The 27,192-nt window shown below is 46.4% G+C and overlaps 2 protein-coding genes and 13 non-coding genes across 15 annotated transcripts; 7 read left to right on the forward strand and 8 right to left on the reverse strand.

The window, feature by feature from the left end:
- Positions 1-180: 180 nt before the first annotated feature.
- On the reverse strand, positions 181-14,297 carry LOC139217018 (plexin domain-containing protein 1-like). Its single transcript, XM_070848286.1, has 14 exons — positions 14,225-14,297; positions 8,477-8,643; positions 8,148-8,291; positions 5,346-5,415; positions 5,108-5,230; positions 4,918-5,036; positions 4,733-4,832; positions 4,555-4,650; positions 1,301-1,382; positions 1,160-1,220; positions 957-1,077; positions 831-866; positions 597-754; positions 181-497 (listed from the first exon to the last, which is right to left on the reverse strand). The coding sequence occupies exons 1-14, from the start codon at positions 14,295-14,297 to the stop codon at positions 387-389; spliced, it is 1,461 nt and encodes a 486-aa protein (XP_070704387.1). The 3' UTR covers positions 181-386.
- On the forward strand, positions 1,568-1,639 carry trnac-gca (transfer RNA cysteine (anticodon GCA)). Its single transcript has one exon. It is a non-coding gene; the product is annotated as a tRNA-Cys (tRNA).
- Positions 1,990-2,061, forward strand: trnac-gca (transfer RNA cysteine (anticodon GCA)). The gene has a single exon. It is a non-coding gene; the product is annotated as a tRNA-Cys (tRNA).
- On the reverse strand, positions 2,484-2,555 carry trnac-gca (transfer RNA cysteine (anticodon GCA)). Its single transcript has one exon. It is a non-coding gene; the product is annotated as a tRNA-Cys (tRNA).
- trnac-gca (transfer RNA cysteine (anticodon GCA)) lies at positions 2,759-2,830 on the forward strand. The gene has a single exon. It is a non-coding gene; the product is annotated as a tRNA-Cys (tRNA).
- On the reverse strand, positions 3,172-3,243 carry trnac-gca (transfer RNA cysteine (anticodon GCA)). Its single transcript has one exon. It is a non-coding gene; the product is annotated as a tRNA-Cys (tRNA).
- Positions 3,613-3,684, reverse strand: trnac-gca (transfer RNA cysteine (anticodon GCA)). The gene has a single exon. It is a non-coding gene; the product is annotated as a tRNA-Cys (tRNA).
- trnac-gca (transfer RNA cysteine (anticodon GCA)) lies at positions 3,886-3,957 on the forward strand. Its single transcript has one exon. It is a non-coding gene; the product is annotated as a tRNA-Cys (tRNA).
- trnac-gca (transfer RNA cysteine (anticodon GCA)) lies at positions 4,253-4,324 on the forward strand. Its single transcript has one exon. It is a non-coding gene; the product is annotated as a tRNA-Cys (tRNA).
- Positions 5,975-6,046, reverse strand: trnac-gca (transfer RNA cysteine (anticodon GCA)). The gene has a single exon. It is a non-coding gene; the product is annotated as a tRNA-Cys (tRNA).
- On the reverse strand, positions 7,086-7,157 carry trnac-gca (transfer RNA cysteine (anticodon GCA)). The gene has a single exon. It is a non-coding gene; the product is annotated as a tRNA-Cys (tRNA).
- On the forward strand, positions 7,430-7,501 carry trnac-gca (transfer RNA cysteine (anticodon GCA)). The gene has a single exon. It is a non-coding gene; the product is annotated as a tRNA-Cys (tRNA).
- On the reverse strand, positions 7,848-7,919 carry trnac-gca (transfer RNA cysteine (anticodon GCA)). The gene has a single exon. It is a non-coding gene; the product is annotated as a tRNA-Cys (tRNA).
- Positions 14,298-16,096: 1,799 nt separating the features above from the next.
- On the forward strand, positions 16,097-16,168 carry trnac-gca (transfer RNA cysteine (anticodon GCA)). The gene has a single exon. It is a non-coding gene; the product is annotated as a tRNA-Cys (tRNA).
- A 536-nt stretch (positions 16,169-16,704) lies between these two features.
- arl5c (ADP-ribosylation factor-like 5C) lies at positions 16,705-20,302 on the reverse strand. The gene is made up of 6 exons (XM_070848170.1): positions 20,233-20,302; positions 19,791-19,851; positions 19,508-19,655; positions 18,941-19,024; positions 18,404-18,555; positions 16,705-17,453 (listed from the first exon to the last, which is right to left on the reverse strand). The coding sequence occupies exons 1-6, from the start codon at positions 20,276-20,278 to the stop codon at positions 17,405-17,407; spliced, it is 540 nt and encodes a 179-aa protein (XP_070704271.1). The 5' UTR covers positions 20,279-20,302; the 3' UTR covers positions 16,705-17,404.
- Positions 20,303-27,192: the final 6,890 nt, after the last annotated feature.

Below are 27,192 nucleotides of genomic sequence, written 5' to 3' on the forward strand. Positions count from 1 at the left end.
TTGACCATGAAAAGCAGCAGGAAGTGAAACAGAAACACACCCAGATCTTTCCTTTATTTGATGTAAAAGTTTTACAGACTTCAGTTAGAGTTTTATAAGGCCTCCAACCTTTAGGCACTGCTGAGTTTATTGTAGTCAACTTAGATGAGGTTTTTTTTTTTTAAAAAAAGGGTGGAAATAACCAACAATTTATTCCAGCAGAGATTTAAATCATTCAGTATCAGATAGCATTCAGCTGTAATCTGCCCAAACTGTTTCATCTTCAGTTTAAAAACAGCCACAAACTGAGAGCAGACGTTGAACTGGACTTGGATTGTGAGTCTTTTGACAAATCTGTTCCCTCGTATGTTTTTAGAAGTCAGTGTATTTGGTTTTTGTCCGTTGCTTCAACACGGCCCGGCCTCAACAATGCTGTCTTTCTCATGGCCTCCTCCCTCCACTTCTGAGTACCCAGGCTGCTTCTGAAACTTCAAGGAGGGCCAGTAGTCCTTGCGTCGCTAAAAAAAAAAAAGAAAAAAGAAAAAAATCAAGCACACAGAACTGATGTTTGGTGTGTGGCTGCAGCCTAGCAGGTGTCGGACACACGCAGCGCTCACCTGGAGCAGGTAAAGTGGTGATGCAGCGGTAGGATGGTAGTTGATGTAAAGAGCCACGAGGATCAGAGCCAAAAGCAGCACGAGTGCAGCTGTTATCCCGGCGATCACCCCTGTGTTAGCCATCCCGTCAGTCTGGGTGGAGGAGTCCGTCTTCACACCTGTACAGAGCATTTACCCACAGTTACATCCCTTCATAAAGCTCAGCCTTTATGCATCTGACAGGTGTTAACTCACCGCTGCCGATCTTAAATATATGATGCTTGGTCTCATCTGAAAGAAAACATCCAAGCTTAACAAAATACGGCATCGCGATCAAATACTCCAGACATTACACCGTCCCGAACACGAGCTCAGCCTCACCTTCACTCTGACATCCTTTTTGTAGAGGGGTCAAAGAGGTCACGGCATCCACCTGTGGTGTGGCAGAGGAGCCGTCGGGGCTGTCGTCCCTGGAGTAATCCTCACAGGTGGCATCTTTGCTCTGCACAAACACAATCCGGCACATGCACGAGTTTGGAAGCTAGAAAATGTGCAGGTACTCGTTGATTAATGTAGAGAAATACCTCCTCTGAACAGGCGTAGTCCAGCCACTCCTGTCTGTGTCTGTCCATGCCGTCCGAACACCTGAATCACACAAGATGTAGAGTTGTAAGTGTTGAAACTGCACGGTATCACCCTTTAGGCTGGCGTGGCGGCCCTCTCACCTCTGGAGGACGTTGCACCAGCTGCAGCCAGAGGTCTGGTTGGACGAGAGGCAGAGCTCACAGCTGTCAAGCTGCAGGCAGGCTGATCAGAGACACACACGAGTACAACAAATGTCTTTTTAGCAAAACTCACCCTCCTATCTTCTTTTTTTAAGCTGAATCAAGAGTTAACGTGGGTACAAGCTCTCTCTTATTTGTATTTAACTCTCAGCATTATTTACATGTAGTTTTACAGCTGGATGTACAGTAGAAAACATGCTCTCCACAGGGGGTATAGCTCAGTGGTAGAGCGTTTGACTGCAGATCAACAGGTCCCCAGTTCAACTCTGGGTGCCCCCTACCTGGAATATCACATTTCTTTACTAAAGGAGAGAATTAAAGGTAAACTGTGTCCCATCTGTACATATAAACTGGCTGATCAAGGCAGTGTCAGACCCTTGTTCCCCTCTAAATAGGAGTTCAGTCTCTACAGTAAACTATTGAAGTTTCTGAAAAATTCAAATTTAGCTTAAACAACAACAAATGTCTTATTTTTTCTAGGAAAACTCTTTTTCTCTTTATTTTTGAAAAGATGTCTGAATCAAGAGTTAACACAAGAATTCAAGCTCTCTCTTATTTGTATTTAACTCTCAGCATTTTATACATGTAGTTTTACAGCTGGATGTACAGTAGAAAACATAATCTCCACAGGGGGTATAGCTCAGTGGTAGAGCGTTTGACTGCAGATCAACAGGTCCCCAGTTCAACTCTGGGTGCCCCCTACCTGGAAGGTCATGTTAGATGTGATTTTTCCCTTCAGGATCAAATTAAAGACGGACTCTGTGTCCCATCTGTTCATATCCTGCTGCCTGAATGAAACTCACTGATCAAGGCAGCATTAGATCAGCACCTGCTTGGTTGAATTCTGGTTTTAAATTCAGACTTCCTTAATAAAACAAAGGTAGAAGCAGTTTTACTAAAAAGAAAAAGACATTTGTTTTTTACAATTAATTTGAAATTTTCAAAAACTTTTACCATGTAGAGACTAAGATGCTCTCTCATTAAGGTCTAAGACTGTCTTAATCAGTCAGTTTCATTTAGACACCAGCATGTGTACTGATAGGACACAGTGTTTATCTTTACCTCTTCCCTGAAGGAAAGTATTCAGGAATCAAACATAATTGTACCACATGATATTCCAGGTAGGGGGCACCCAGAGTTGAACTGGGGACCTGTTGATCTGCAGTCAAACGCTCTACCACTGAGCTATACCCCCTGTGGAGACTAGTCTTCGTCCTGTACATCCTGACCTAAAACTACAGATATAGCATGTTAAGAATTAAATAGAGAGCTTGTATTCTTACGTTAACTCTTGTTTCAGGTTGAATTCTGATTTTAAATTCAGGCATCATTAAAAAAAAATAAAGATAGGAGGGTGAGTTAACATTAGAATCATATTTGTCATTAAGGCTCTCCACAGGGGGTATAGCTCAGTGGTAGAGCGTTTGACTGCAGATCAACAGGTCCCCAGGTCAACTCTGGGTGCCCCCTAAAAAAGACCCAATATTGCATTTAAACATGCTCTAGTCAAAGTAAACTAGTCAAGGGAGAGTTGTGCTGTGTTGACTTAATCAAGGTTTAACAGCAGCTCATACACACTATAATCTAAACATGCCAGACACTTAATAACAATTAATCAGTCATAATAATAACTGACTGAGGCTTTCATACATCTTATTCTGAAAACCACCTTTGACAAAAACAGTTTTAGTTTTACACAGCAGGTGCTGGTCTGCTGCTGCCTTGAGCAGTGAGCAACATTGAGACACCAGGATATATACAGTCAAAACTCAGACATACAGGTACAACACATCTAATATTACCTTCCAGGTAGGGGGCACCCAGAGTTGAACTGGGGACCTGTTGATCTGCAGTCAAACGCTCTACCACTGAGCTATACCCCCTCTGACAACTGCTGCTCTTTCTGCACATCACACTGTAAAATCCCTGTTTTAGTGAATGTAGTCTGGTGTGTGTGCAGAGAGCGATATAACTGCTGTTTGTGGTTAAACCAGAAGGATCTTCCAGGTCTCTCTCAGTAGGGATCCTTTCCATGATGCTGTCACACACTTAGAATAACAATTCATCAATCATAAGAATAACAACCTGACACTGAGGCAGTCTTATATCTTCATCTTACCTTCAAAGCCACCAGACTCCATTGACAAAAGTCCTCATTTTAGACAGCAGTTACTTTCATTTAAACACCAGGATATGTACTGATGAAATTCATTCCTTCAGGAAGGAAACATACTAAACATGATATTCCAGGTAGGGGGCACCCAGAGTTGAACTGGGGACCTGTTGATCTGCAGTCAAACGCTCTACCACTGAGCTATACCCCCTGTGGAGAGCCTTAATGACAAATATGATTCTAATGTTAACTCACCCTCCTATCTTTATTTTTTTAATGATGCCTGAATTTAAAATCAGAATTCAACCTGAAACAAGAGTTAACGTAAGAATACAAGCTCTCTATTTAATTCTTAACATGTTATATCTGTAGTTTTAGGTCAGGATGTACAGGAGGAAGTCTAGTCTCCACAGGGGGTATAGCTCAGTGGTAGAGTGTTTGACTGCAGATCAACAGGTCCCCAGTTCAACTCTGGGTGCCCCCTACCTGGAAGATAAAGTTTGATATGTTTCCTTCCTGAAGGAATGAATTTCATCAGTACATATCCTGGTGTTTAAATGAAAGTAACTGCTGTCTAAAATCAGGGCTTTTGTCAATGGAGTCTGGTGGTTTTGAAGGTAAGATGAAGATATAAGACTGCCTCAGGCTCAGGTTGTTATTCTTATGGTTGATGAATTGTTATTCTTAGTGTGTGACACCTCTCTGCACACACACCAGACTGCATTCACTAAAACAGTGATTTTACAGTGTGATGTACAGAAAGAGCAGTAGTTGCCAGAGGGGGTATAGCTCAGTGGTAGAGCGTTTGACTGCAGATCAACAGGTCCCCAGTTCAACTCTGGGTGCCCCCTACCTTTAAAGTCATATTTAATATGATATCCTCAACACTTTCCTTCTCTACATATCCTGGTGTCTAGACAGCTTTAGACCAGCACCTGCTGTGTGAAGTTACTAGTTACAAAACTGGTTGGAGATTCAAGCAAGAATAGGTGAGTTTTATTGTTGCTGTCAGTCTGACTTATGGATGGAAATGAATCCCTGGATGTGTTCCTGATAACAGTGATGGATGCAGATCACTTACTAGGCAGGGGGGAGAACTCCACAGCAGAGCTGCTGGTGATCTTTGTGATGTCTATCTCAACACGGTGGTACTCATAAATGGTGCGCTGCTGGGCGTCTGCGTCAGAGACACCACAGGGTTAGTCAGCTGAGGGTTTCCTCTGAAGTCTGAGTGGACAGACGTGAACATGACTGCTGACCTGGTGCTGGAGTAGAAGCTGACGTGACCATGAAGGCGTCAGACAAACCGGCCTTCACTGGATGTTCAGCCGAACTGATGCCGTCTAACGACAGAGGAATCTGATAACCAGAGAGAGAGAGAGGAGTCACTGAAGCAGGCGGCAGCAGGGAATCAGAGCAGGCTGCTGAGAGAGGCGTGTCTCACGTCTCGGTAGCTGAAACTGATGGTTCCTGTTCTGTAAAGCGCAGCCTGAAATGTGAAGGCTCCTTCGGACTCTTTTCCCGGGAGTCTGACCTTCTCCCACTGGACCACAAACACCTCACCTGGAGACAAACAGACACAGTCACGTGATCTGAGAAACAAGGACGTGTTCACATACCTGGTGCTTTCTTACCGTTATCCAGGTACTGCACAGTGGAGTCTTTGGAGTAGCTGGGGTCAAAATTGGCCATGAGGGGGGCGATGTACTGGGTCGCGGTCAGCATACGGTGAGTAATGTCCCCTGTAAAGATAAACCCTGGAGAAAACATGTAAGAACTGAGTGTGACTTGTTACCTCGCAGAAAACACTGATCTGCTCTGAACATGTGCAGCAAAGGTCACTGGGACATCTGCTAGAAAATCAGAAAGTACCTCCTGTTGCTATGGTGATCTGCCTCAGGTAATGTCCGTAAAAAGGAAAGTCAAACGACAGGGCGACCCTCTGCGAAGAGAGAAGACAGGAACAGACAGAGACAGAGAGAGAGAGAGAGAGAGAGAGAGAGAGAGGTGCTTTAATAAAGGTTCATACCTCAGCTTCAATTAAACTAAATCCACAGTTCACAGATTGCAGCCTCTTGTTTTGAGGTCACGGTCTGAGGAGGAGGAGGAGGAGGAGGAGGAGGAGGAAGAGGAGGAGGTTTGTATTTCACTGAGGTAGAATAAAGATGCTGACTGGTCTGGGAAAGGCTGCAGTAGGCTTGGTTTCATTTCTCTGACTCACTCAGTAACCCCACACCTGAAGGTTCACACAGATGTTCATGAAGTAAAACTGTTTTTTTACATCATATCCGTTCCAGAAACATCCATTTCACGTGTTCACATCCTGTTATTATCTCTGCATGGAAGTTTTCGGCTCCGGCGGCTCCTGAGGATAACTGTTTACTGATAGTGAGGGAGCTCGCCATGAGGAAGTAACGCAGCATATAAACAGGTTTAATCTAATTAATACCAAATTCACAGTTTACTGAGTACATGGAGCATAATTTGACTTTTAATAATAGAGGGGGCACCCGGATTTGAACCGGGGACCTCTTGATCTGCAGTCAAATGCTCTACCACTGAGCTATACCCCCGCCCTGCTCTCATGTTCACACAGGGAGGTGTTGTACTGGCAGGCTTGGCCTCGGCCTTAGAGGCGGCCTGTGTGTGGTTAACACGTGTCTCATCACTCAGTCTGACATAACTCTGCTGCAGTGACCCAGCAGCAGGTGTCTCCTACTCAAAAAACACCTTTAACTGTGATCACAACGCCGTGATTAATTCTCACAGTCCACAACATCAGAGTGGAGATCAATGGGTCAGAAAGGGAAATGTGCCCCCGCTGTAGGCAGTGATAAGAGAGATAAGACAGATGACAGCTTTATCAGAATAAACCAGAGACACCTGTTCTCTGAGCCATATTTATGATGTGATGTAAGAACGGCTGCCTCTTACTCTATCTAACCTGGACCGTACTTCTGTAAAGCACTCTGTATGGTGAGTATTACACAGCTGTTGGACTGTAGAGGCTCAAGATGCTGAAAGCTTCTTGGCATGTACCAATGTGTTCTTTAGAAAACACAGATTACCTTCTCACACTGTTTTGGACCACTGGAAAGATCTGGATAACATTCTCAGGTTCAGGCTGAACAAGGACAAGGACAGACATGACAACACATCTAACATGATATTACAGGTAGGGGGCACCCAGAGTTGAACTGTTGATCTGCAGTCAAACGCTCTACCACTGAGCTATACCCCCTCTGACAACTGCTGCTCTTTCTGCACATCACACTGTAAAATCCCTGTTTTAGTGAATGTAGTCTGGTGTGTGTGTGCAGAGAGCGATATAACGGCTGTTTGTGGTTAAACCAAAAGGATCTTCCAGGTCTCTCTCTGTAGGGATCCTTTCCATGATGCTGTCACACACTTAGAATAACAATTCATCAATCATAAGAATAACAACCTGAACCTGAGGCAGTCTTATATCTTCATCTTACCTTCAAAGCCACCAGACTCCATTGACAAAAGTCCTCATTTTAGACAGCAGTTACTTTCATTTAAACACCAGGATATGTACTGATGAAATTCATTCCTTCAGGAAGGAAACATACTAAACTTCATATTCCAGGTAGGGGGCACCCAGAGTTGAACTGGGGACCTGTTGATCTGCAGTCAAACGCTCTACCACTGAGCTATACCCCCTGTGGAGAGCCTTAATGACAAATATGATTCTAATGTTAACTCACCCTCCTATCTTTATTTTTTTTAATGATGCCTGAGTTTAAAATCAGAATTCCACCTGAAATAAGAGTTAACGTAAGAATACAAGCTCTCTATTCAATTCTTTACATGTTATATCTGTAGTTTTAGGTCAGGATGTACAGGAGAAAGTCTAGTCTCCACACACACCAGACTACAGTCACTAAAACAGGGATTTTACAGCGTGATGTGCAGAAAGAGCAGCACTTGCCAGAGGGGGTATAGCTCAGTGGTAGAGCGTTTGACTGCAGATCAACAGGTCCCCAGTTCAACTCTGGGTGCCCCCTACCTCTAATATCATGTTGTACCATTATGTTTGATTCCTGAATACTTTCCTTAAGGAAAGAGGTAAAGATAAACACTGTGTCCTATCAGTACACATGCTGGTGTCTAAATGAAACTGACTGATTAAGACAGTCTTGGACTTTTTTTTTAGCAAAACTCATCCTTCTTTCTTTATTTTTTTAAGGAAGTCTGAATTTAAAACCAGAATTCAACCAAGCAGGTGCTGATCTAATGCTGCCTTGATCAGTGAGTTTCATTCAGGCAGCAGGATATGAACAGATGGGACACAGAGTCAGTCTTTAATTTGATCCTGAAGGGAAAAATCACATCTAACATGATATTCCAGGTAGGGGGCACACAGAGTTGAACTGGGGACCTGTTGATCTGCAGTCAAACGCTCTACCACTGAGCTATACCCCCTCTCTCAGGGCCCCATTATTGCTCATTCATACTCTGGTAAATGACCATGTAAGAAAAGGCAAAAATTCTGGATCCTCTGACCGACGTTGACTAGTTAACAGTAACAGCTGTCACCCACTTCTCAGTGACGGCCTGGCCGATTCAAACACGGGTTCAGATTTCTATGAATCACTCACAAAGAAAGTAAGAAGGTGTGTGTGTGTGTGTGTGTGTGTGTGTGACACTCACCACAGCCTGTTTGTATGAATTGGACAGGATGCCGTGGACTCTAACTTGACCATGTCGAACGTCACTCATGTCTACCCAGAGTTCCTGTGTGCGCTGGTCCTCTGGGCCAAAGCTACGCCAGGTGTAGTACCTGCTGGAGTCCTCCTTCCAGTCACACACACAAAGGGGAGCAGAGGCAGAGATGGGGGGGGCGTCATACAATCAAATCATACACTGAAGCACGTGCCTTCCAAGAGAGGGCGGTGTTCAACTCCAACTAAAACAGACTCTACACGTCAGAGACCAGGAACAAACCAGCCGTTATGGTAGTGAGTGTGGTGCAGCCTCACCACCACACGTGTCCTGTTGTCTGGCAGGGTGTTGATGGTCAGCCCTCCACCCAGCACCGCCCTGCTCACCCTGGCCTGACCCGAGGAAGACCGCCAGCCTCTGAGAGGAGGAGCGGCGCCTCCGGGTGACTCGTCGGGCCGCTGTGAGCTCAGGCCGAGCCAATCATCTGTCCACAGTAATGAAGATCAGGTTAGGGTGTTGAGCTGGTTGTTATGGGACGTGATGACATGATGCATTTCATCTCCACCCTCTCAGACCAATAAAAGAGAAGAGAAAGCAGACCAGAGCAGCAGCTTCACACACCACAGAGGAACACCTGACTTAATCTGATGTTTACGGCTGTGGATCAATCAGCTGAATGAGACGCTACAGTTTGCTTTGGAAACTGTCCGTCTGAGCCTCGTCAGGTGAAGCTGCTGCTGACTGAAGACAAAAACAACACAGAGAATTCAGTGATGCTGGGAGGGAACTGTCAAACCATGTAACCCATGTTTGGTAAGCAGACTGGGGTAGGTAGGCCCTGTTCTACGGTTTGGGGGATTTAAGTGATGGCTTGACTTTCTTTCAAGCTTCGAGTTTATTTTAGCAGCACACTGTGTTTGGAAAATGGATGTCTGCTGGCACATTTATACATTCAGGACCTGGATGTGGACCTGTGGACAGCTTGGTCCCTGCAAAGATAAATGACCCGACTGGGAGACTTAAAGTCTGCAGAAACATTCATCTGAGGAAGTGGTCACTGAGTCAGTTTGAATCAGCTGGTTGATGGATGATTAATCTGCTAAATGTTCATTTTCCCTCGTTGTTTTGGATGTGGGATGTGTTTTCATTGGCCTAGCACTTTTTTAGACAAGCCTGAATACAGGAGACTACAATTTCAGCAAACGTCAAACTTATATTTGGCTTCCATAAAACAAATCTGTTCCACTCTGAGTCACAGATAAAAAGTTTCCTCTCTGAGCAAGTCTTCAGAGTTTACAGTTGCGCTGAAATGTTTCCAATCACAGTTCCTCTGTGTCCATAAGAGAGCCGATAAAAGTGTGTGCGCTATCTATCTGTCTATCTATCTGTCTGTCTATCTATCTATATATCTATATATCTATCTAATCTAATTACGGTAATTGTTTGGTGTTTGCGGGTTTTTTAGGTCCATTACGGGACACGGATGTGACGTCACGCAGCAGTCGTATAAATACCCCGCGGCTGCGCGCCTCGGTGCGAGTGTTTGATCTAACCCTAAGTCCGGAAGCCCTCCTGTCCGTAACGTCCACTGTTTTGTGTCCGGCTCTCAGTGAACCACAGGAGGGTTTGGGGATGTTTACGAACGAACAAAAAAGCCGGGAGAATCACTCCGCCATGTTCAGTTATCCCGTCCGGAGACGCCGTGGATCCTCCCGCCGTGGATCCTTCCGCCGCGGTCAGCTCGGCTGCCGCGAAGAGTTGGTCTCTGCCGCCCCGGTGTGTCCGTGTCGGGTGATCAGCCACTGAGCAGAGTAAGACTGAGCGGGGCGACCCTGCCGGGCCTCCGAGTGGCCCGGTCAGGAAGCCCGAGCTCAAACACCTGATGACCGTCAGTGTCAACCTCTACCTGCTCCCAGAGCCATGCTAACGCTAGCTAGCAGCTAACGGGGTAACAGAGGTGTCCCTGTGAAGCAGCATCTGTCATGGCGTCCAATCTAATGTATTAAACAACTTGACACATGAATTCTTCTTGTTGCGAATCTTATCTTTGTCCGTCCAGTGTTGGGGCGGCCTCATAGTCTCAAGCACTGGAAGTTTAGTTTTGTTCATTTTTCTTCAGAAAGTATTGATACCCCCCCTAGCTAGCAGCTAACGTTAGCCGCTAGTGTTAGCTCTAACAGCAGCCGCTAGCAGTAACACCTCCCCCCAAACACGAACCACTGAAACCAGACTTACCAGGCCGGCAGTCCGGACGCTGGAGGGGTGAAAGGTGACATTTAAAGGTTTGTGCCTCAGTACAAAGATGCATCCAGCCATGCTGTCACCTGAGGGCTAGCTCTACCTGTGACCCGATCCTAACCTGCTGCACCTGAGACTTAAAGTCTGACGAACCACAGAACACCTGATGATGATCAGAGCTGTTACCTGCTCAGGTCACTTCAGTGTTGTGGGTCTGCATCAGGGTTCACTTTGTCTGCTCACACTTTATTTCTTTAATGGTCTCAAACACTTGATTCAAGGTTCCTTTACTGTGTTTGCTTCATATATATACACACTTTATATATATTTTACAGATATATGTGTACTTACAGATATTTCTAAAGAAATCCAGGTGCACGGCCTGAAACAATACTTGAAAAATGCTTTAAAAGAATTCAGCTCACACAGCTGCTGTACAATATATGTGTGTATAAGTACTGCCTCCATAGCAGTTACTGCACAGATTAAAATATGTTAATAAATAAGGTTATAAATAAATGGCAGATATGTGTTTGTGATCTTTTTCAGAGGTTTTTGTGAGAATTATTGTCAGCTGCTGAGCTGCTGGGGGGGCTGGAGCCAATTGTTGCTGTTATCTGTTGTTCAATATCATAATTTTGCTTTTATAGGCACTTACTGCAGTTCTTTCATTTTAACTCACGTGTTGCATTTAATTTCTCTCATTCAGTTTTGTAAATTGAGTCGTGCTAATGTGAAAACCTGCTTGGCAGTGAACCTGGCTGTAAAAAGCCTCAGACTGATTAAAGGCGGGGTAAGGGTAAAGACGTGTCACATTCATGTAAATAACCAGGGTGTAGCTCACTGGGGTGGAAACGTGAACTCCACCTCCAGCCAGAGCCGGGTTGTAACACACTGTGTTCGCCGTATTGTTCTCAGAATGGACTTTAAGAGACGCCGTGCTTATTTTACACATGTTCTCAACAGAGCCATGCAGGCAGACCTCCCACACCCTTCCTGCTTCTCTACCAGCATGTCAATGAGAACATTTACAGACTAGGACTTAATCCTTCTTTGCAGTTTTGCAGATGTGGACTGTTAAACACAAAGCAGGGAGCCACAGCTCGTTTCCCTCAACAAGAAAACTGGATAATCAACAAGAGAGCCGAGTGCAGAGGATGAAATCTGACATATGTAGCTTCTGGATGAGCTCCTGTGGTTGGCAGCAGCTCGTCTGATGCCAGTGAAACGTCAGCAGACGCTGGTTTGACGGCTGCTTTTCTGTGTGTGTGTGAGGGGAGCAGGAGCCTGTTGGTCCCCCCCCAGAGCTCAGACTGTGGGGGGCTGCTGGAAACACCCCTCTGTTGTCACACTGATGTCTGTGGAAGACATCAGTGTCATTTAACAAGTTCCTACACCCCAACCGTCCTGAGCTCATAGGGAGCTCGCTGGGTTTGTTCCTGGGTGTTGCTCTCCACCCTTTGATTCAATTAAGTGCTGCGTCAATGCATTCGTGGCAGCTCATATATTAAATCTAGACGTGTGATTGTTGAGCTCTGGGTCCGCCCTGTTACGGCATCTATGAGGTAAGAGGAGGGGTGATGTTTAAACAAGCTGGGGGGGGGGGGCCTGTAATGTCTCGTCTCCACTCAATCATTTCCATTCAGATCATTCAAAATATCAAATATAATAAAACAAGTGTTAGCAGACTGAAAACTCTCTCTCTCTCTTTAATACTTGAACTCCTCAGATTTTCTCTTTCCTTATTGAAAGAACTTCAATCTTTCGGATGCTTCTGAAACCTTAAAGTCAGTAATCTTTAGATAACTACTTAACTTTATGATTTAAATGATTCAAACGATGGTTTGACGTTGAAGTTAAGTTAATAAAAAGTTGCAGTGGAACAGTTTCTCCACGGTCCAGCAGTGCACACTTTTCTCTTCATGAACTCCCCTCCTGAAACAAATCCAGTGGGAGGATTACAGCAGAATACCTGAGTGGTGAATCAATAACAAGATGGCACTCTTCTTTTAGGAAAACAACAGGCTGCTGCCTCGGTTGGAGGACAATGACTGAGAATAGATCATCTCAGTCTTCGTCACACCTCAGTGTGCAGAGACGGAGTGTGAAAGCTGCACAGATGAGGTTTGTGCACTTCAGTTTCAGGGGGTCAAAGGTTTAAAAAGTAACTGGAGCCAGCACTGAGGAGGAGAAGTAACTGAGACCCCGTGAGGTGAAACTGTTTCAGCTGCAGGCAGATGTTTGGACAGAAAAGTGACCTCTGCCAACCAGCTACCAAACCACGGCGATCAGCGGCCTTTTTCTGTGAGCGGTCAGTCTGGGAGAACACGCCCTTCCTGCGTCGAGGCCGGACGGGCTGGCATGGGCTCCCCAGCATCACCCACAATGAGCATGTCTGGTTCATCTGAAGGCGTGTGGTTGAGCTGCAGATGTGCAGCTCTTTAGCTCCATTCCACTGGGTCAGTTTTTAGAAAAGTGCATATTTGACTGAACATTGTTAACCAGCAGAGTGGCCAGTAAATGAGCCGCTAACATCCACAGCAACAATTAACCACCGTGGAAGAGCTGCAAGAGGAGCCTCAACAACAGCCACAGGTCTGATCCCTGAGAGATGCAGCAAACGTCCATTTCAACAAATCAAGTCCTGTAAAGAGATGGAGAGCTGTGTGCTGATTGGCTTCTCTTCTCTTGTAGTGATCACAATTCTGGTGTTTTTTTTGCTTTTCGTCGTCCGACAGGCTAAATAGATGAAGGAGACATGGAGTCATTTCCTTGACAGACGCTGTTCCAGATTACAGCATGAATCAAAGAACATGTTGCTCGCTGCTGCCAGATAATTGTTTTTCTTCCTGCCATTTTAGTTTTTCCTAAAACACAAGCATGCTCCTCCATCACAGGTCAGACTGCATGTGAGCCAGTGTGAGACGTTAACATCCTATCTGCTCCCCTGGATCACAGTCCCACCGTCTGCTGAGCCAAACTCTGAGGTCACTGCCGGGTACACCATTCATTCTCAGTGTTTTTACAGTCGGGTTCTGACGCTGCTCATGGCTCTCCCAGGACCACGGTCATTTATAAAACTGAGCTCTGTAATGCTGAGTGACGAAGCAGATAAGAGCTGGTTATGCACAGGGAGGGAGGACGTGCAGGGTCAGAGCTGACAGCCGGCCCCTGATGAAGCACAGCGATCAAACCCTCTGATGCTGCTTTAAAGAAACGTAGGAGAAGTGAATCACCAGTCTTTAAGATCACAGCTCTCTCGGATGATAGATTACTGATGGGGGGGGGGGTCGTAGAGAGCGAGCAGTCAAATTTCTGCATCACTCTGCACCCGTCCACCTCCCACAGCTCGCCCTTCATCGATATTGAAGGTGTCTCCTCTCGTGTCTCCTCTCCAGCAGCACAAAGGCCTCCTACAGCTTCCTGGAAGAAAGTCTCCGTCTAATTTTAAACCTGCTGTTTGTGGGTTGTTGTTTAGACTCCGCTGCATGCTTGTGGAAGAGGGTATTTTTATTGTACACTTTATTGTAAACTATGTCACTTGCTTTTGTGTGTAAAATGAAAAGGGCATGGCAGGCCCATTTTCTGCTCCATAAAGATTCCTACTGAAGTTTTGTGGTTTATAGCGAGTTTAAATAGCAGCAGCAGCACACGCAGCATCGGCATGAAAAACAAGAACTGCTCCTTTAAGTCCAGAACAGACTGATTGAGAAACATCAGAGATCAGAGCATGAAGTGAAGAAGGTGGAGAAGCTGCAGGACAGACGAGCGCCGCCTGCACGTGCTCAGGTGGAGGGAGGGAGGGAGGGAAAACACACACAGCTCACCTGTTCGAGCCCAAACTCTGTCCAGCTCCGTTTGGGAGAGACACAGGAGCAGCACCACCCAGCTGGAGCTCATGACGGCCGGCAGAAGACCTCCAACAGTTAGAAGAATGTAAAACAGCCTCAGCTCTGTCTCAGCTCCTCTCTGCTTCCTCCTCTTCTCCTCTCTGCACAAACTGTTTTCTCCAAACCAAACCTCCTCCTCCTCCTCTTTCTCTCTCTCTCTACACACACCTCCCTGTTTCTAACTACACCCTTCCTCTCCTCCTCGCAGCTGTTGCCATGGTTCCACACTTTTTTAAAAACCTGTTGTCTCTGTTAAAGTGAAGCACAGACTGGACCATGGGGGGGCTGTTTCACCATCAGCAGCATGTGTGACGCCTCCCTCCGTCCTCACCGGCTCAAATCAGACACAAACCAGGCCTGGAATCAGCACTAGTTATCATCCTGTTTACGACGCCTCAAAACATTTAGTTTCTGCTCCAACAAGAGGAAAACCTCTTTGATCTTCAGCGGTTCTGTCAAAGCCTTGTTTTTTCATGTGGAACTGACAGACAGACAGCCAGTGTGGCTGTGGCTGACCCCGCCACCATCATCCATATCTGCTAACATGGACAGAGAAAAAGGCAGTCAGGAGGTCCCATGATGAGACAGATGGGTTTATTTAAACCAACGGACAGGAGCAAGGACGGGGAACAGGGGCTAGCGGGAAGCAGGACCGGGGTGGGGACCAGGGAAGACAACCAGGGGGATCAGGGAGAGCAGACAGGAGAGCAGACGGGAGAGGGAGACAAAAACCAGAACCAGGACAGAGAGCAGACACGAGCAAAACCACAAGAAGTCTTGGAGAAAGGAGCCTGAAGTGTACCAAGGGCAACAGACAGTCTGGCAGGGAGTGGTGATCTGGGCTGGGCTTAAGTAGGCAGGGAAGGAGGGGGTGGCCTGATTGGAGATTGGTGTCAGGTGTGTGTGAATTGCAGGTGTGTGGGTGCAGTGATCTGGAGTAACCTCTGCTCAGGTGGCAGGTAGAGGGAGACAGAGACCAACAGGATCCTAACACACAGATCTACTGTCTGATGTTCCCATCGTTCTTTAATGAAGATGTTTGAAGAGTGTGTGTGGAATCAGTGCACACTGTTTAATAAAATCACACACATTCAATGACAGCATTAAAGGATCAGTCCACACGTTTTAAAAACACTGCTGGCAGGTTTTATCGTCTGCAGCTCCGAGGACATACTCACAGGTTTAATACCAGATAGGCTCCGGCGTCTTGGAATCAATACATAGAATGAATGGATATTTTTATATTCATCACTAACTGCACATTAACTACCACACTAACTAGTCTTTTATTAACCACCAACCACCAGCTGAAGGTGTTTTGGTCCTTTTCTGAGGACTCATGTTTAATTGTGACTGTATTTGATGGCAGCGGTGCAGCTTCACCACTGATCACTGTGATGATCATTGATCATTGATCAGTGATCAGTGTGTCGTGGGTTTGTGCAGCAGAGCTGTAAGAAACCAGCTTCACTTCAGGTTAACGTTTGTCTTTACTCCTCCTCTTTAATCCTCTTTATTTATTTCTTCTTTTTAAAAAGATGCATCTCATGTAACCCCCCTCCCTGACTGACCTGAGCTACCTGAGCCCCTGACATGTTCCTGGTCTGCAGACACACATGTGGGCAGGTTTCGCCCCCTGCTGGTCAGACTACCGACATGTCTGTTAAATATGGGACAAACACACGATTACCGGCAGCTTGTGACGGTGTTTGGCTGAAACAAGCTCACAGCAGCTCAGAGAGCCTCTGAAGGCTGCAGCAGGCTGCTTCTCTCATCATATAACCAGCGGATGCTCCTGTGCTGTCATGAGGGGGTATAGCTCAGTGGTAGAGCATTTGACTGCAGATCAAGAGGTCTCCGGTTCAAATCCGGATGCCCCCTGAAAGCTTTTCATCATCGAAACCTTCCTGAGACGTTTTCAGAGTCACACCAGCTCATGTCACTTACTGCTGGAGGGGATATTTATTATTATCTGTTCACATCACAGCTCACGGTATCGTTCCACTGTAGTGCTGCCAGAACACACACACACACAGCTGCACCTTTGAAAGGCAGAAACTAAGAATATCATAGCTGCAGGACAGAAAACACACACACACACACACACACACACACACACACACACACACACACACACACTGTTGTTCTGCTCTGAGTTACTTCACAGGAATGTTGCTTCATTCATCTCGGTCTGATTCAGGAAACATTCAAAAACAGGTGGTTCATGTCTGTGTGTGCATGATCATAACGGGTCTCTCTACAGGCCACAAGATCCTGGTCTGAGGATCCAGGTCTCTATCTGGTCTGAGGATCCAGGTCTTTATCTGGTCTTCAAGATTCAAGATTCAAGATTCAAGATTCAAGATTCAAAATTCAAGATTCTTTATTTGTCACACACACAGTTATACACAGTATAATGAGCAGTGAAATGTTCCAGACTGAAACAATAACATAGAAATAAATATAAAAAACACACAAAGTGAAACAATAAGAATAGAAACACACATAAGATAAAGATAAATAAATAATAAAACAAAGTCTAAAACAAGGTATGTGGGTGTCCTTAAAGTCTATTGTTTCAGGTTCAGCAGGCAGACTATCAGGTCTGAGGATCCTGGTCTGAGGATCCAGGTCTCTATCAGGTCTGAGGATCCTGGTCTGAGGATCCAGGTCTCTATCAGGTCTGAGGATCCTGGTCTGAGGACCCTGGTCTCTATCAGGTCTGAGGATCCAGGTCTCTATCAGGTCTGAGGATCCTGGTCTGAGGATCTTGGTCTCTATCAGGTCTGAGGATCCAGGTCTCTATCAGGTCTGAGGATCCTGGTCTCTATCAGGTCTGAGGATCCTGGTCTGAGGATCTTGGTCTCTATCAGGTCTGAGGATCCAGGTCTCTATCAGGTCTGAGGATCCTGGTCTCTGTGTGATAAATCTGTTCTGGGACCATGTGTTACAGAAACATGGTGCAGCTCTCCAGGTCAGATCCAGATCAGGTCTTGGCTCTGCTCACCCCCCCAGATTCTGGACTCTGTCAGAGCTGGTGTGGGGGGGTTGGACTCTGTGGGTGCTGAGGCTCCGTCACAGGAACGCTGTCACTATCTCGGCCTGCTGCAGCGTCCTCTAGTTCGTGACGACCTGCGATTTCATCCAGTCCAGACTGGCAGGAAGTCTGAGGAGACAGGAAGTGATGACATCATGGTTCAGGGGGAGAAATATCTGGTTTAAAAGTGATTTATTACGTTTATCTTGTGTTTTGTGTCAAATCTGAATCTGAAGAGTCACTACAGTCACCACAGCAGGCTGAGGGTTCCCCGGTTTACCCCCCTGCACCCCCCCTGTACCCCCTGTACCCCCCTGTAGTCCCCTGTACCCCCCTGTAGCCCCCTGTACTCCCCTGTACCCCCCTGTACCCACCTGTACCCCCCTGTAGTCCCCTGTACCCCCCTGTAGTCCCCTGTACCCCCCTGTACTCCCCTGTACCCCCCTGTACCCCCCTGTACCCCCTGTACTCCCTGTACTCCCCTGTACCCCCCTGTACTCCCTGTACTCCTCTGTACTCCCCTGTACCCCCCTGTACTCCCCTGTACCCCCCTGTACCCCCTGTACCCCCCTGTACCCCCTGTACTCCCTGTACCCCCCTGCACCCCCCTGTACTCCCTGTACCCCCCTGTACCCCCTGTACTCCCTGTACCACCCTGCACCCCCCTGTACTCCCCTGTACCCCCCTGTACTCCCATGTACCCCCCTGTACGCCCCTGTACTCCCATGTACCCCCCTGTACTCCCCTGTACCCCCCTGTACTCCCTGTACCCCCCTGTACTCCCATGTACCCCCCTGTACCCCCCTGTACTCCCTGTACCCCCCTGTACTCCCATGTACCCCCCTGTACTCCCCTGTACCCCCCTGTACTCCCTGTACCCCCCTGTACTCCCTGTACCCCCCTGTACTCCCCTGTACTCCCATGTACCCCCATGTACCCCCCTGCACCCCCCTGTACTCCCTGTACTCCCATGTACCCCCCTGTACCCCCATGTACCCCCCTGCACCCCCCTGCACCCCCCTGTACTCCCTGTACCCCCATGTACCCCCCTGTACCCCCATGTACCCCCCTGTACTCACCCCTCCCCCGTCAGGGCGCAGCAGGCCTGGATGTGCCAGGGCTGTGTGGTGATGGAGTCCAGCGTCAGGCTCTGGCAGATCTCCGCCGCCGTCATGGAGCCCTTCACGTCCTGCTTGTTGGCCAAAATGAGGACGGCGGCCTTCTGCAGGTCCTGCGTTCAGACGGGAGAGGACGGGTGCTGGTTATTATCTACTTCCATTATGTTTGTTGGTCGGCCGGCAGGTGTCGGACCAGCATGCACCTGGGTGGGCCTGCAGTTTGTGCTCGCTGCATGCATCAGTGGCTCTTTATTCTAAAGCTTGTCCAATCAATCAATCTTCATTTAAATATCACCTTCTTATCACAAACGTTATGTCTTCATGTCAGACTCCCTCTCGGTGTTTCCAGAGAGCTGACAGCAGCAGGACCCGCTCTGACGCTCTGAAACTTCCTGACGGTGTCACAGGTTTGTTACCTGCTCGTCACTGACACCTGACTGAGAGCAGCAGCCCCGAGCGGTTTCACTCTGTGACAGAGCGCTTTCTGATGAGTCGTACCTCATGTGAGAGCATCCGGTGCAGCTCCTCTCTGGTGGCCGTGAGGCGTTCACGGTCGGTGCTGTCCACAACCAGGATGACGATCTGAAAGAGAGCGGCGGTTTAAACCAGAGCAGAGAGAGGAGCTGATGTCACACGACTGAAAACCATCTGGTTTGTGTGGATGTTTTTAAATCGACCTGACCTGTTTTAGATAGATGGCCTGAGGTACCTCAGGGGCCGACCAGACCAAATATAACGAGATATAATAATAGAAAACAGTTTAACATCAGACAGACTCGCAGCCTTTAAATAATCTGATCTCATCCACGACAGTCAACATTAATCTGGTTCTCTGGTTGATAATAATAATAATAATAATAATAATAATAATACTGTGTTTCTGTATACTGTCTTTGCTCTTGAATACCAAACTACAGGTGCTTTTAACAAACAGCTTTTATAGCTGAATTTGAGATTTTCTGGTGTTTTTTGCAGGATGGAGGAGCGACAAACTTCACTGGTGAGACTGGTGTGTTTCAGACAGACAGACAGTCAGACAGACAGGTGGTGGTGGGGGGGTTGTACCTCCGTGTTGCCGTAGTAGGAGTACCAGCTGGCCCGGAGGCTCTCCTGTCCCCCGATGTCCCAAACCAGGAAGTGTGTCCTCCTCACGGTGATCTCCTCCACGTTGCTGCCGATGGTCGGCGACGTGTGGACGGCCTCCTTGGTCAGGCTGTGTGTGTGTGGAGGGGGGGGGGTAAAAACATTTCACATATGTCAGAAGGTTACACACACACACACACACACACACACACCAGGCAGGTTTTACAGTCACGTGACCCTGAAGAGGCCTCAGAGAGTCACTCACAACTGGTAGAGGATGGTCGTCTTCCCGGCGTTGTCCAAACCCACAATGATGACTTTGTGCTCTGCAGGGGGGGGGGGGGGTGAAAAAAAACACACTGAAACTGAAGAGTACAAACTGGATTTGTGGGTATTTGAACACATCCTTATCTTCAGTTACATAAGTTTGAGTGCAGATAAGATTGACAGAGGGACGGTGCGTTCAGGTCACTTCTGCTGACTGACCGTGAGGCTGTTAGGTTTAGTGTCAGTCAGTCAGAATGAAAAACTCAAACTAGTGTGAGAAAACATGTTTTTATTTCTGAGGGGCTTCATGAAGCAGCGGTTTCTTTTTATTTCATAGATTCTACATATTCTTTATACTATACATTTGATATTTCATATATTTTTAGTTTTAGAGACTGTTAAACAGGTCTGGATAAACTCTGAGTGGAGGTTCCTCTTACCTCTGTCACCAAACACAGCCATCATCTTCGTCAGGAGGAAGCCCATGTCCGACAGGTGTGTGTATGTGTGTGTGAGCCGGCAGCTGACTGTCACACACTCCTGACCCCCTTCAGCTCTTGTGAGGACAGTTAAAGGGAGGAGCATAGTAACGGTGCGTTCATGGTGCTGTGGGAAATGTGTGAATTAGGCATGTGGACACACTCGCAGCTCAAACTGACGCAGCAGATTTAGAGATCTGGCTGTAGTTTGTTCAACTGTTTTGCATTATTGTGTCATTTAGCTGAAGTTCATTGATTTGTATTGGATGGGGTGGACAAAATAATAGAAACAGTTCTAACAGAGATTATTAACCTCACACCACAGACAACACAATCATAGACGGTCAATGTCTATTTATTCCTGTTCGCCATCTTGAGAAAATGGGAATAAATGTAGAGGTTATATGTGATATTTATGGAGGCTATGTTAATCATAAGTGGTAAAACTGATAAACATCTTTATAAGTAGGCTCAGCTGTTTCTTTTGGGACAAAGAAACAAGAAGTAGAAGTGAAACCTTCAGGCCCTGAAATACACAGATAACAACAACACTTTTTTTTGTGCTGCTGAAAGTTTGTTTAAACCAGTAAAGGAGTAATGTGAGATTTAATGATACACAGAAGCTTCTGTAGTGACACTTGTTGTTAATATGCTCAAAACATCCCTGATCTTAAAATGTAGCTGCTGATACAAACCAGTCTGTACACACAGACAGACACACAGGCTGTGTACAGACTGGATATAATGATCAGAGGACATGGAGGCACCTGAACAGGCCGACGGCTGAAACCTGAGCCCTGATGTTCAGAAGTCGGAGTCGGTGAGGAGCACCTGAAGGCATCACACGGCACAGGCGTGTCCTCTGTGACGTGACGGCAGCAGAACTGATGACGTAACTGATGACACGCACGCATGGGCGAACCATATATGGAAGACAGGAAGTGGAACTGGTCTACTTCCTGTTTGGTATCAACAGAAAGCAAAACTGGGTGTGAAGAAGAGGAGGAATCCCCACAAGTTTCCACCGAGTTTCCAAGAAACCAAGTTCCCTTTTCCCCTCTAATAATGATTATAACAACTACAATGGTAATAATAATAATAATAATAATAATAATAATAATAATAATTAAATTTAAAATATCTAATATTTCCCCAGACGACTGGATTCTCCCCCAAAATAAAACAAAACGACGCAGAATAAAAAACAGAACATGTGATCTTGTTTTGTTACTTTAAAATTCTGCATTTATGTCCAATTTTACTGGAGTTTTACTGTTTCACTGTTTTTGCTCTGCAAAGCTGTAAAAGTGTAACAGGTGTAAAACACCCACATAATCTGAGGTGGATTTAAGAGCAACACTTTCTGTGAGTATTTCCACTCACTTAGATGGCGCTTTATTCGCCTACTTCGCATTTCAGAGGTAAAATGACACCACTAGATTTATTCAACACCCACAGTTACTGGCTAGCAAACAGATTTAGGATTTAATTAATAAAACCTACATTCAGCCTCTGAATCATGATGATTATCACGGAGAGATCAGCTGGTCTGATCAACAGGACGTGTATTGTCTTGCATATTTCAGGTCTACAGGCCAACCCCCAGTTTGGGTTGTAATTTGGCGTAACAAGTTTGTTTCTCATGAGATCCACAATCAATCAGCTTTTTATCGCTTGTAGCGTAAACGAAGTGATCCTAACAGAGACGTCTGTATTGTAATAGTTGTGCACAACCTCCACATTTGGAACGGGGAGTAAGGGAAGGACCGACTGTGGATGTCATGAGAGAGGAGAGAAAAAAGAAAAAAGAGGAAAAGGTTTGACATGTTTGTCTGTATGGAAATACAGAAATATGGGTTCCCAGAATATGGTTCTTAGTATGAACGAACTGAAGGAACTGTGGGAAAGATTGGAGCAGCGAGAGAAGGATGGAGAAGGAACGTTTCTGTAAAAGATTTAGAAGATATACGAGCGCCAGTGGAGAGGGAGGAGTTCCAGAATCAGACGAGCCACAGAGACAGGTCACACACACACACACACACACACACACAGGTCACAACCACACACACACACAGACACACAGGTCACAACCACAGGTCACACACACACACACACACACACAGGTCACAACCACAGGTCACACACACACACAGGTCACAACCACAGGTCACACATACACACACACACACACACACACACACACACACACACACACACACACACACACAGGTCACACACACACACACACACAGGTCACACACACAGGTCACAACCACAGGTCACACACACACACACAGGTCACAACCACAGGTCACACACACAGGTCACACACACACACACAGGTCACAACCACAGGTCACACACACACACACAGGTCACAACCACAGGTCACACACACACACACAGGTCACACACACAGGTCACAACCACAGGTCACACGCACACACACAGGTCACAACCACAGGTCACACACACACACACAGGTCACACACACAGGTCACAACCACAGGTCACACACACACACACACACACACAGGTCACACACACAGGTCACAACCACAGGTCACACGCACACACACAGGTCACAACCACAGGTCACACACACACACACAGGTCACACACACAGGTCACACACACAGGTCACAACCACAGGTCACACACACACACACACACACACACACACAGGTCACACCCACAGGTCACACACACACACACACACACACACACACAGGTCACAACCACAGGTCACACACACACACAGGTCACAACCACAGGTCACACATACACACACACACACACACACACACACACACACACACACACACACACACACACACACACACACAGGTCACACCCACAGGTCACAACCACAGGTCACACACACACACACACACACACACACACAGACACACAGGTCACAACCACAGGTCACACACACACACACAGGTCACACACACACAGGTCACACACACACACACAGGTCACACACACACAGGTCACACACACACACAGGTCACACACACACAGGTCACACACACACACAGGTCACACACACACAGGTCACACACACACAGGACACAACCACAGGTCACACACCAGCTGAAAGGGACCACAAAGCTAGCCAATCAAAACTTAAATTTGTGAAACAAGAAGTAACATTTCTAGGACACGTTATTTCTCCACAGGGTAAAATCTCTCTCTCAAAAAAGAACTGAAGCCATTCGCAGGCTTCCCAAACCACAGACTAAAAATCAAATTATGTCCTGAATGTGTTCTTACTGTCGCACATTCATTCCAAACTTTGCTTTTATGGATAAACCACTCCGTGAGCTCACGACAGGCCTTCCCCACGAGCATGCGCCCCTGACCTGGACTGACAAAGCCGACAGCCGACTACTCTAGTCTAGTTGCATGACTTCTGTGCTTTTGCAGGACCATGGAGGGAAACTGCGCCCTGTGGCGTATTTCTCTGCTAAACTTGACCCTGTGGCTGCAGCACCCCCTCACTGTCTTCAGGCTGTTGCAGCAGCTGAGAAGGCATCACAGGATATTGTGTTTTATGCTCCTCTCACCCTGTCTGCTCCTCACTCTGTATGTAAACTCCTCGAGCAGAAAACATCTCACCTCTCTGCTGCTCGATGGCTACGGTATCACTCTGACCCTATTTCCACAGGCAACGCTCGTGCAGATGCAGCTGCTAAGGTTGCTGCAAAGAACAGTGGAAGTTTCCCCTCCATCTCACCTTCTGACACTTTTTGTTTCTCTCCCTCTTGACTGATGATCCACTTCTCTCCATACAGCAGTTTGTCACTGGAGATGAAAGGGCATTGTGGCGCAAATGCAATGCTTATGTTTCCCCCACAGGTGTATGGATCGGCCCTGACAGCAGGCCATACCTAGCCAAATATTTCTTTCCTCATTATGCCCGTTTGACACATGGTTCTGACCATGTTGGATCAAATTACAGTCTTGGTTCACTAAATTTTGTGAAAAATGTATGACCTGTGCCACTCACAACACAGGCCGTACAAAACCAAATCCACAGGCTGCACATCCTCCACCTCAGGGGGGTCAAACTCAATCAAAGAAAGGGCCAAAATTTAAAACACGGTCTAAGTCGTGGGCCAAACTGGCTCAACATTTAGTGAAGACTCTAATAGTGACTCTTTTATTATAGTATATAATATAATATAATAATATAATATATTTTTTAATCCAGAAATATGAATGTAAACAGCCAAACTTCAACAACTTTTCCTCAATAAAATAAATAGAATTTTAAATAATTTTTTTATTTTCTGTACTATCCTGATGTTTTGTCTCATAGTGTCGTCTTATATTTATATTCTTTAATTATGGCCACATCAGCTCCACAAACAAGACACACAGGTTCACCTCTGATATCGACAAACAGGTAAAACTCCGCCCCCCCACCTGCTGAGAAAGTCTCTGTTTTCAAAGTCCACTTTTCCTTTAGCCATTTATTTTGGGGGGGTTCTAGCTTAATGGCTCGTTTCCACTAGTACCTACTCCGAGTACAGCTGAGTAGGTTCTAGTGGAAACGCTCCATAAGTGTCGCTATAACAGCACTGATCGATGCATTGATCCGCTGATCGGTGTGTCATTATACCTGCGGGAGGAGGGGCTGCTGCACGGGTCCTGACTAGTACTACTACTACTGTTCAGTGCATTGTGGGATTTGTAGTATTAGAGGTGGGAGTGCTGTTTACCGACGGGCCGTTCTTAATAGTCACATGACATTATCTCGCGGGCCGGATATAATTGTATCGTGGGCCGGATGTGGTCCGCAGGCCTTGAGTTTGACATATGTGCTCTACCTGATGGCTCTTTTGAACACATCATGATGGACCACATTGAACGCACAAAAGAAATATGGTCTGAGATCTCACAGCAGGTGGAGACGGCCCTGCCCCAACCTGCTGGTCACACGCTGCATCATTTCAAGCCTGGAGACCAGGTGGTCATCAAGAACTTCCAACAACGCCACTAACGTTGGCAAGGTCTGTTCCAGATCCTCCTAACCACACACACGGCCATAAAGATCTCCAAAAGAGTCACCTGGATCCACGCTAGCCTCTGCAGAAAGGTCCCAACTCCACCTGAGGACATCTCTCCTCCTGGGCACCAACATGAAACCACAAGAGGACGCACAGGAGTGAACACTCGCTCTCCCACGAGTCGAGGCTGCGTTGATTCTTCCCAACAGCGAAACACATAACGCACATACACAATCCAGACAATACACAAACACGAGTAGACTCGATCTGCCCACATTGGACAACGGTGGAACACGGACGTGGACTCCGATGGAATTTGTGTGAACAGCCTAGGCTGCATGGACTTCATCACACCCCCCAACTCTTTGCAAAATGTGCCCATACCCCAGAAAGTCAGCATTATTTTCTCATGAATACTTTATGATGACAAACCTTAAATCCGCCTGAGATAGGTTTTGTTTGATGTAATATTCTTGATGTCAATAAGAGGTGTTAAAACATTTGGTATGGAACAAAGGGGTGTTAAAGTAACGTCTGATCAACAGGACGTGTATTGTCTTGCATATCTCAGGTCTACAGGCCAACCCCCAAGCCTACAGGTGAACCCCCACTGTCCTCACCCCATAAAAACCAACACAAAGAGAAGCTCTGGGAGCTCCGTTCAGAACTGTTATACTGCGTGACTGTCTCTGTAACAGCTGATCCTTTTTGCAAAAATAAATGTGCACAAGAACTCCATGCAGCAGATTTCATCTCCTAGAAATTTCCACAACACGTTAATAATAATAGAGAAATCATATATATGTAATGATGTGACACATTCTGCTGATACTTGAGTATATTTGAGAATATGTTTGAGCTTCTACTGAAGGAAAAGGATGAAACCTCGCTGTGAGTTCTCTCCACATCACGCCTTGTTAACAACAGGCTCACGTTTGGGTTTCAGGCAGAAAAACCGTCTGCAGAGCCAGCGAGCTGCAGATGTGAGGACCAGAAACCACATCCTGCTTTCAGCATCATGTTTCCTGTGTGACCGACAGGTCTTGCTGACGTTACACGGGCATGTTTGGTTCCTGCAGACCCAGAGAGGAAACAGTGGCGTGATGGAGGCTCACAGCTGGGTTCCTGTTGGCACTTTTACACCCATCGAAGCGCCTGAAGTCACGGTCAGGTGACGCTCAGACATGTTTGCTGCACGATGAGGATGCAGTCTGAGCTGATGGAGAAGAAACATTTACTCCTCAGTGTTACCTGGTTCCCTCAGAGAGGAAAGGTCTTCATATGTCCTGAGAGACACTGAAGGTCAGATGCTCTTTACACCCGGCTGTGTGTTGGAAAGAAGATATTTTGTGTTTAATGTACCTGCCTTTTATATTTGTTTTCATTTGATCATTTTAGCCCAAACCGTCATCTTTGGTTTGGTGCCTAAACATAACCAACCTGCTGCCAAAAACTGATGATGATAGAAGAAAAATAAAATATATGTTAACTTAGCCTACAAATACATTCATGACGATGCTATTTGCACCCAGATGTATGTTGGAAAGCTCATATTCTGTGTTTAACGTACCGGTCTGTTAGATTTCTGTTTGTAACTAGGATCCTTTCCTAAACCTAACCAGTCTGACACTGAAGTATATAAACGAACAGATCAATGAAATATACTATTTGCCTCACGTAAGATTCAAACACTTGAACCATCCAACCACCACATTTATCCTCATCTACACTGTGTGACTGCAGCAGGTGTAAATAGACACTGGAACATGTAATCTATCTGTAACTAAACCATTGAGTCACCCCCCCGCTGACCTGATGCTTTATGACCGGTGTAAACAGCCTAACATATCACTGATAATCACATCTCTCCACATCAAGTGAGCAACACAGAGGCGCTTTCTGA

Source organism: Pempheris klunzingeri, chromosome 17 (assembly GCF_042242105.1).
Source record: "Pempheris klunzingeri isolate RE-2024b chromosome 17, fPemKlu1.hap1, whole genome shotgun sequence".
Classification (NCBI taxonomy): Eukaryota; Metazoa; Chordata; class Actinopteri; order Acropomatiformes; family Pempheridae; genus Pempheris; species Pempheris klunzingeri.

Excerpts from the sequence above, each read along its gene's own strand:
- LOC139217018 (XM_070848286.1), bottom strand. The coding sequence starts at position 14,297 with ATGAGCTCCAGCTGGGTGGTGCTGCTCCTGTGTCTCTCCCAAACGGAG. Across the intron at positions 8,644-14,224 it reads CAGAGTTTGGGCTCGAACAG|ATGATTGGCTCGGCCTGAGC; the intron begins GTGAGCTGTGTG and ends TACTGTGGACAG. Across the intron at positions 5,416-8,147 it reads ATTCATACAAACAGGCTGTG|AGGGTCGCCCTGTCGTTTGA; the intron begins GTGAGTGTCACA and ends CTCTCTTCGCAG.
- arl5c (XM_070848170.1), bottom strand. The coding sequence starts at position 20,278 with ATGGGCTTCCTCCTGACGAAGATGATGGCTGTGTTTGGTGACAGAG. Across the intron at positions 18,556-18,940 it reads ACCGGATGCTCTCACATGAG|GACCTGCAGAAGGCCGCCGT; the intron begins GTACGACTCATC and ends GTCTGAACGCAG. Across the intron at positions 17,454-18,403 it reads TGCGCCCTGACGGGGGAGGG|ACTTCCTGCCAGTCTGGACT; the intron begins GTGAGTACAGGG and ends CTGTCTCCTCAG.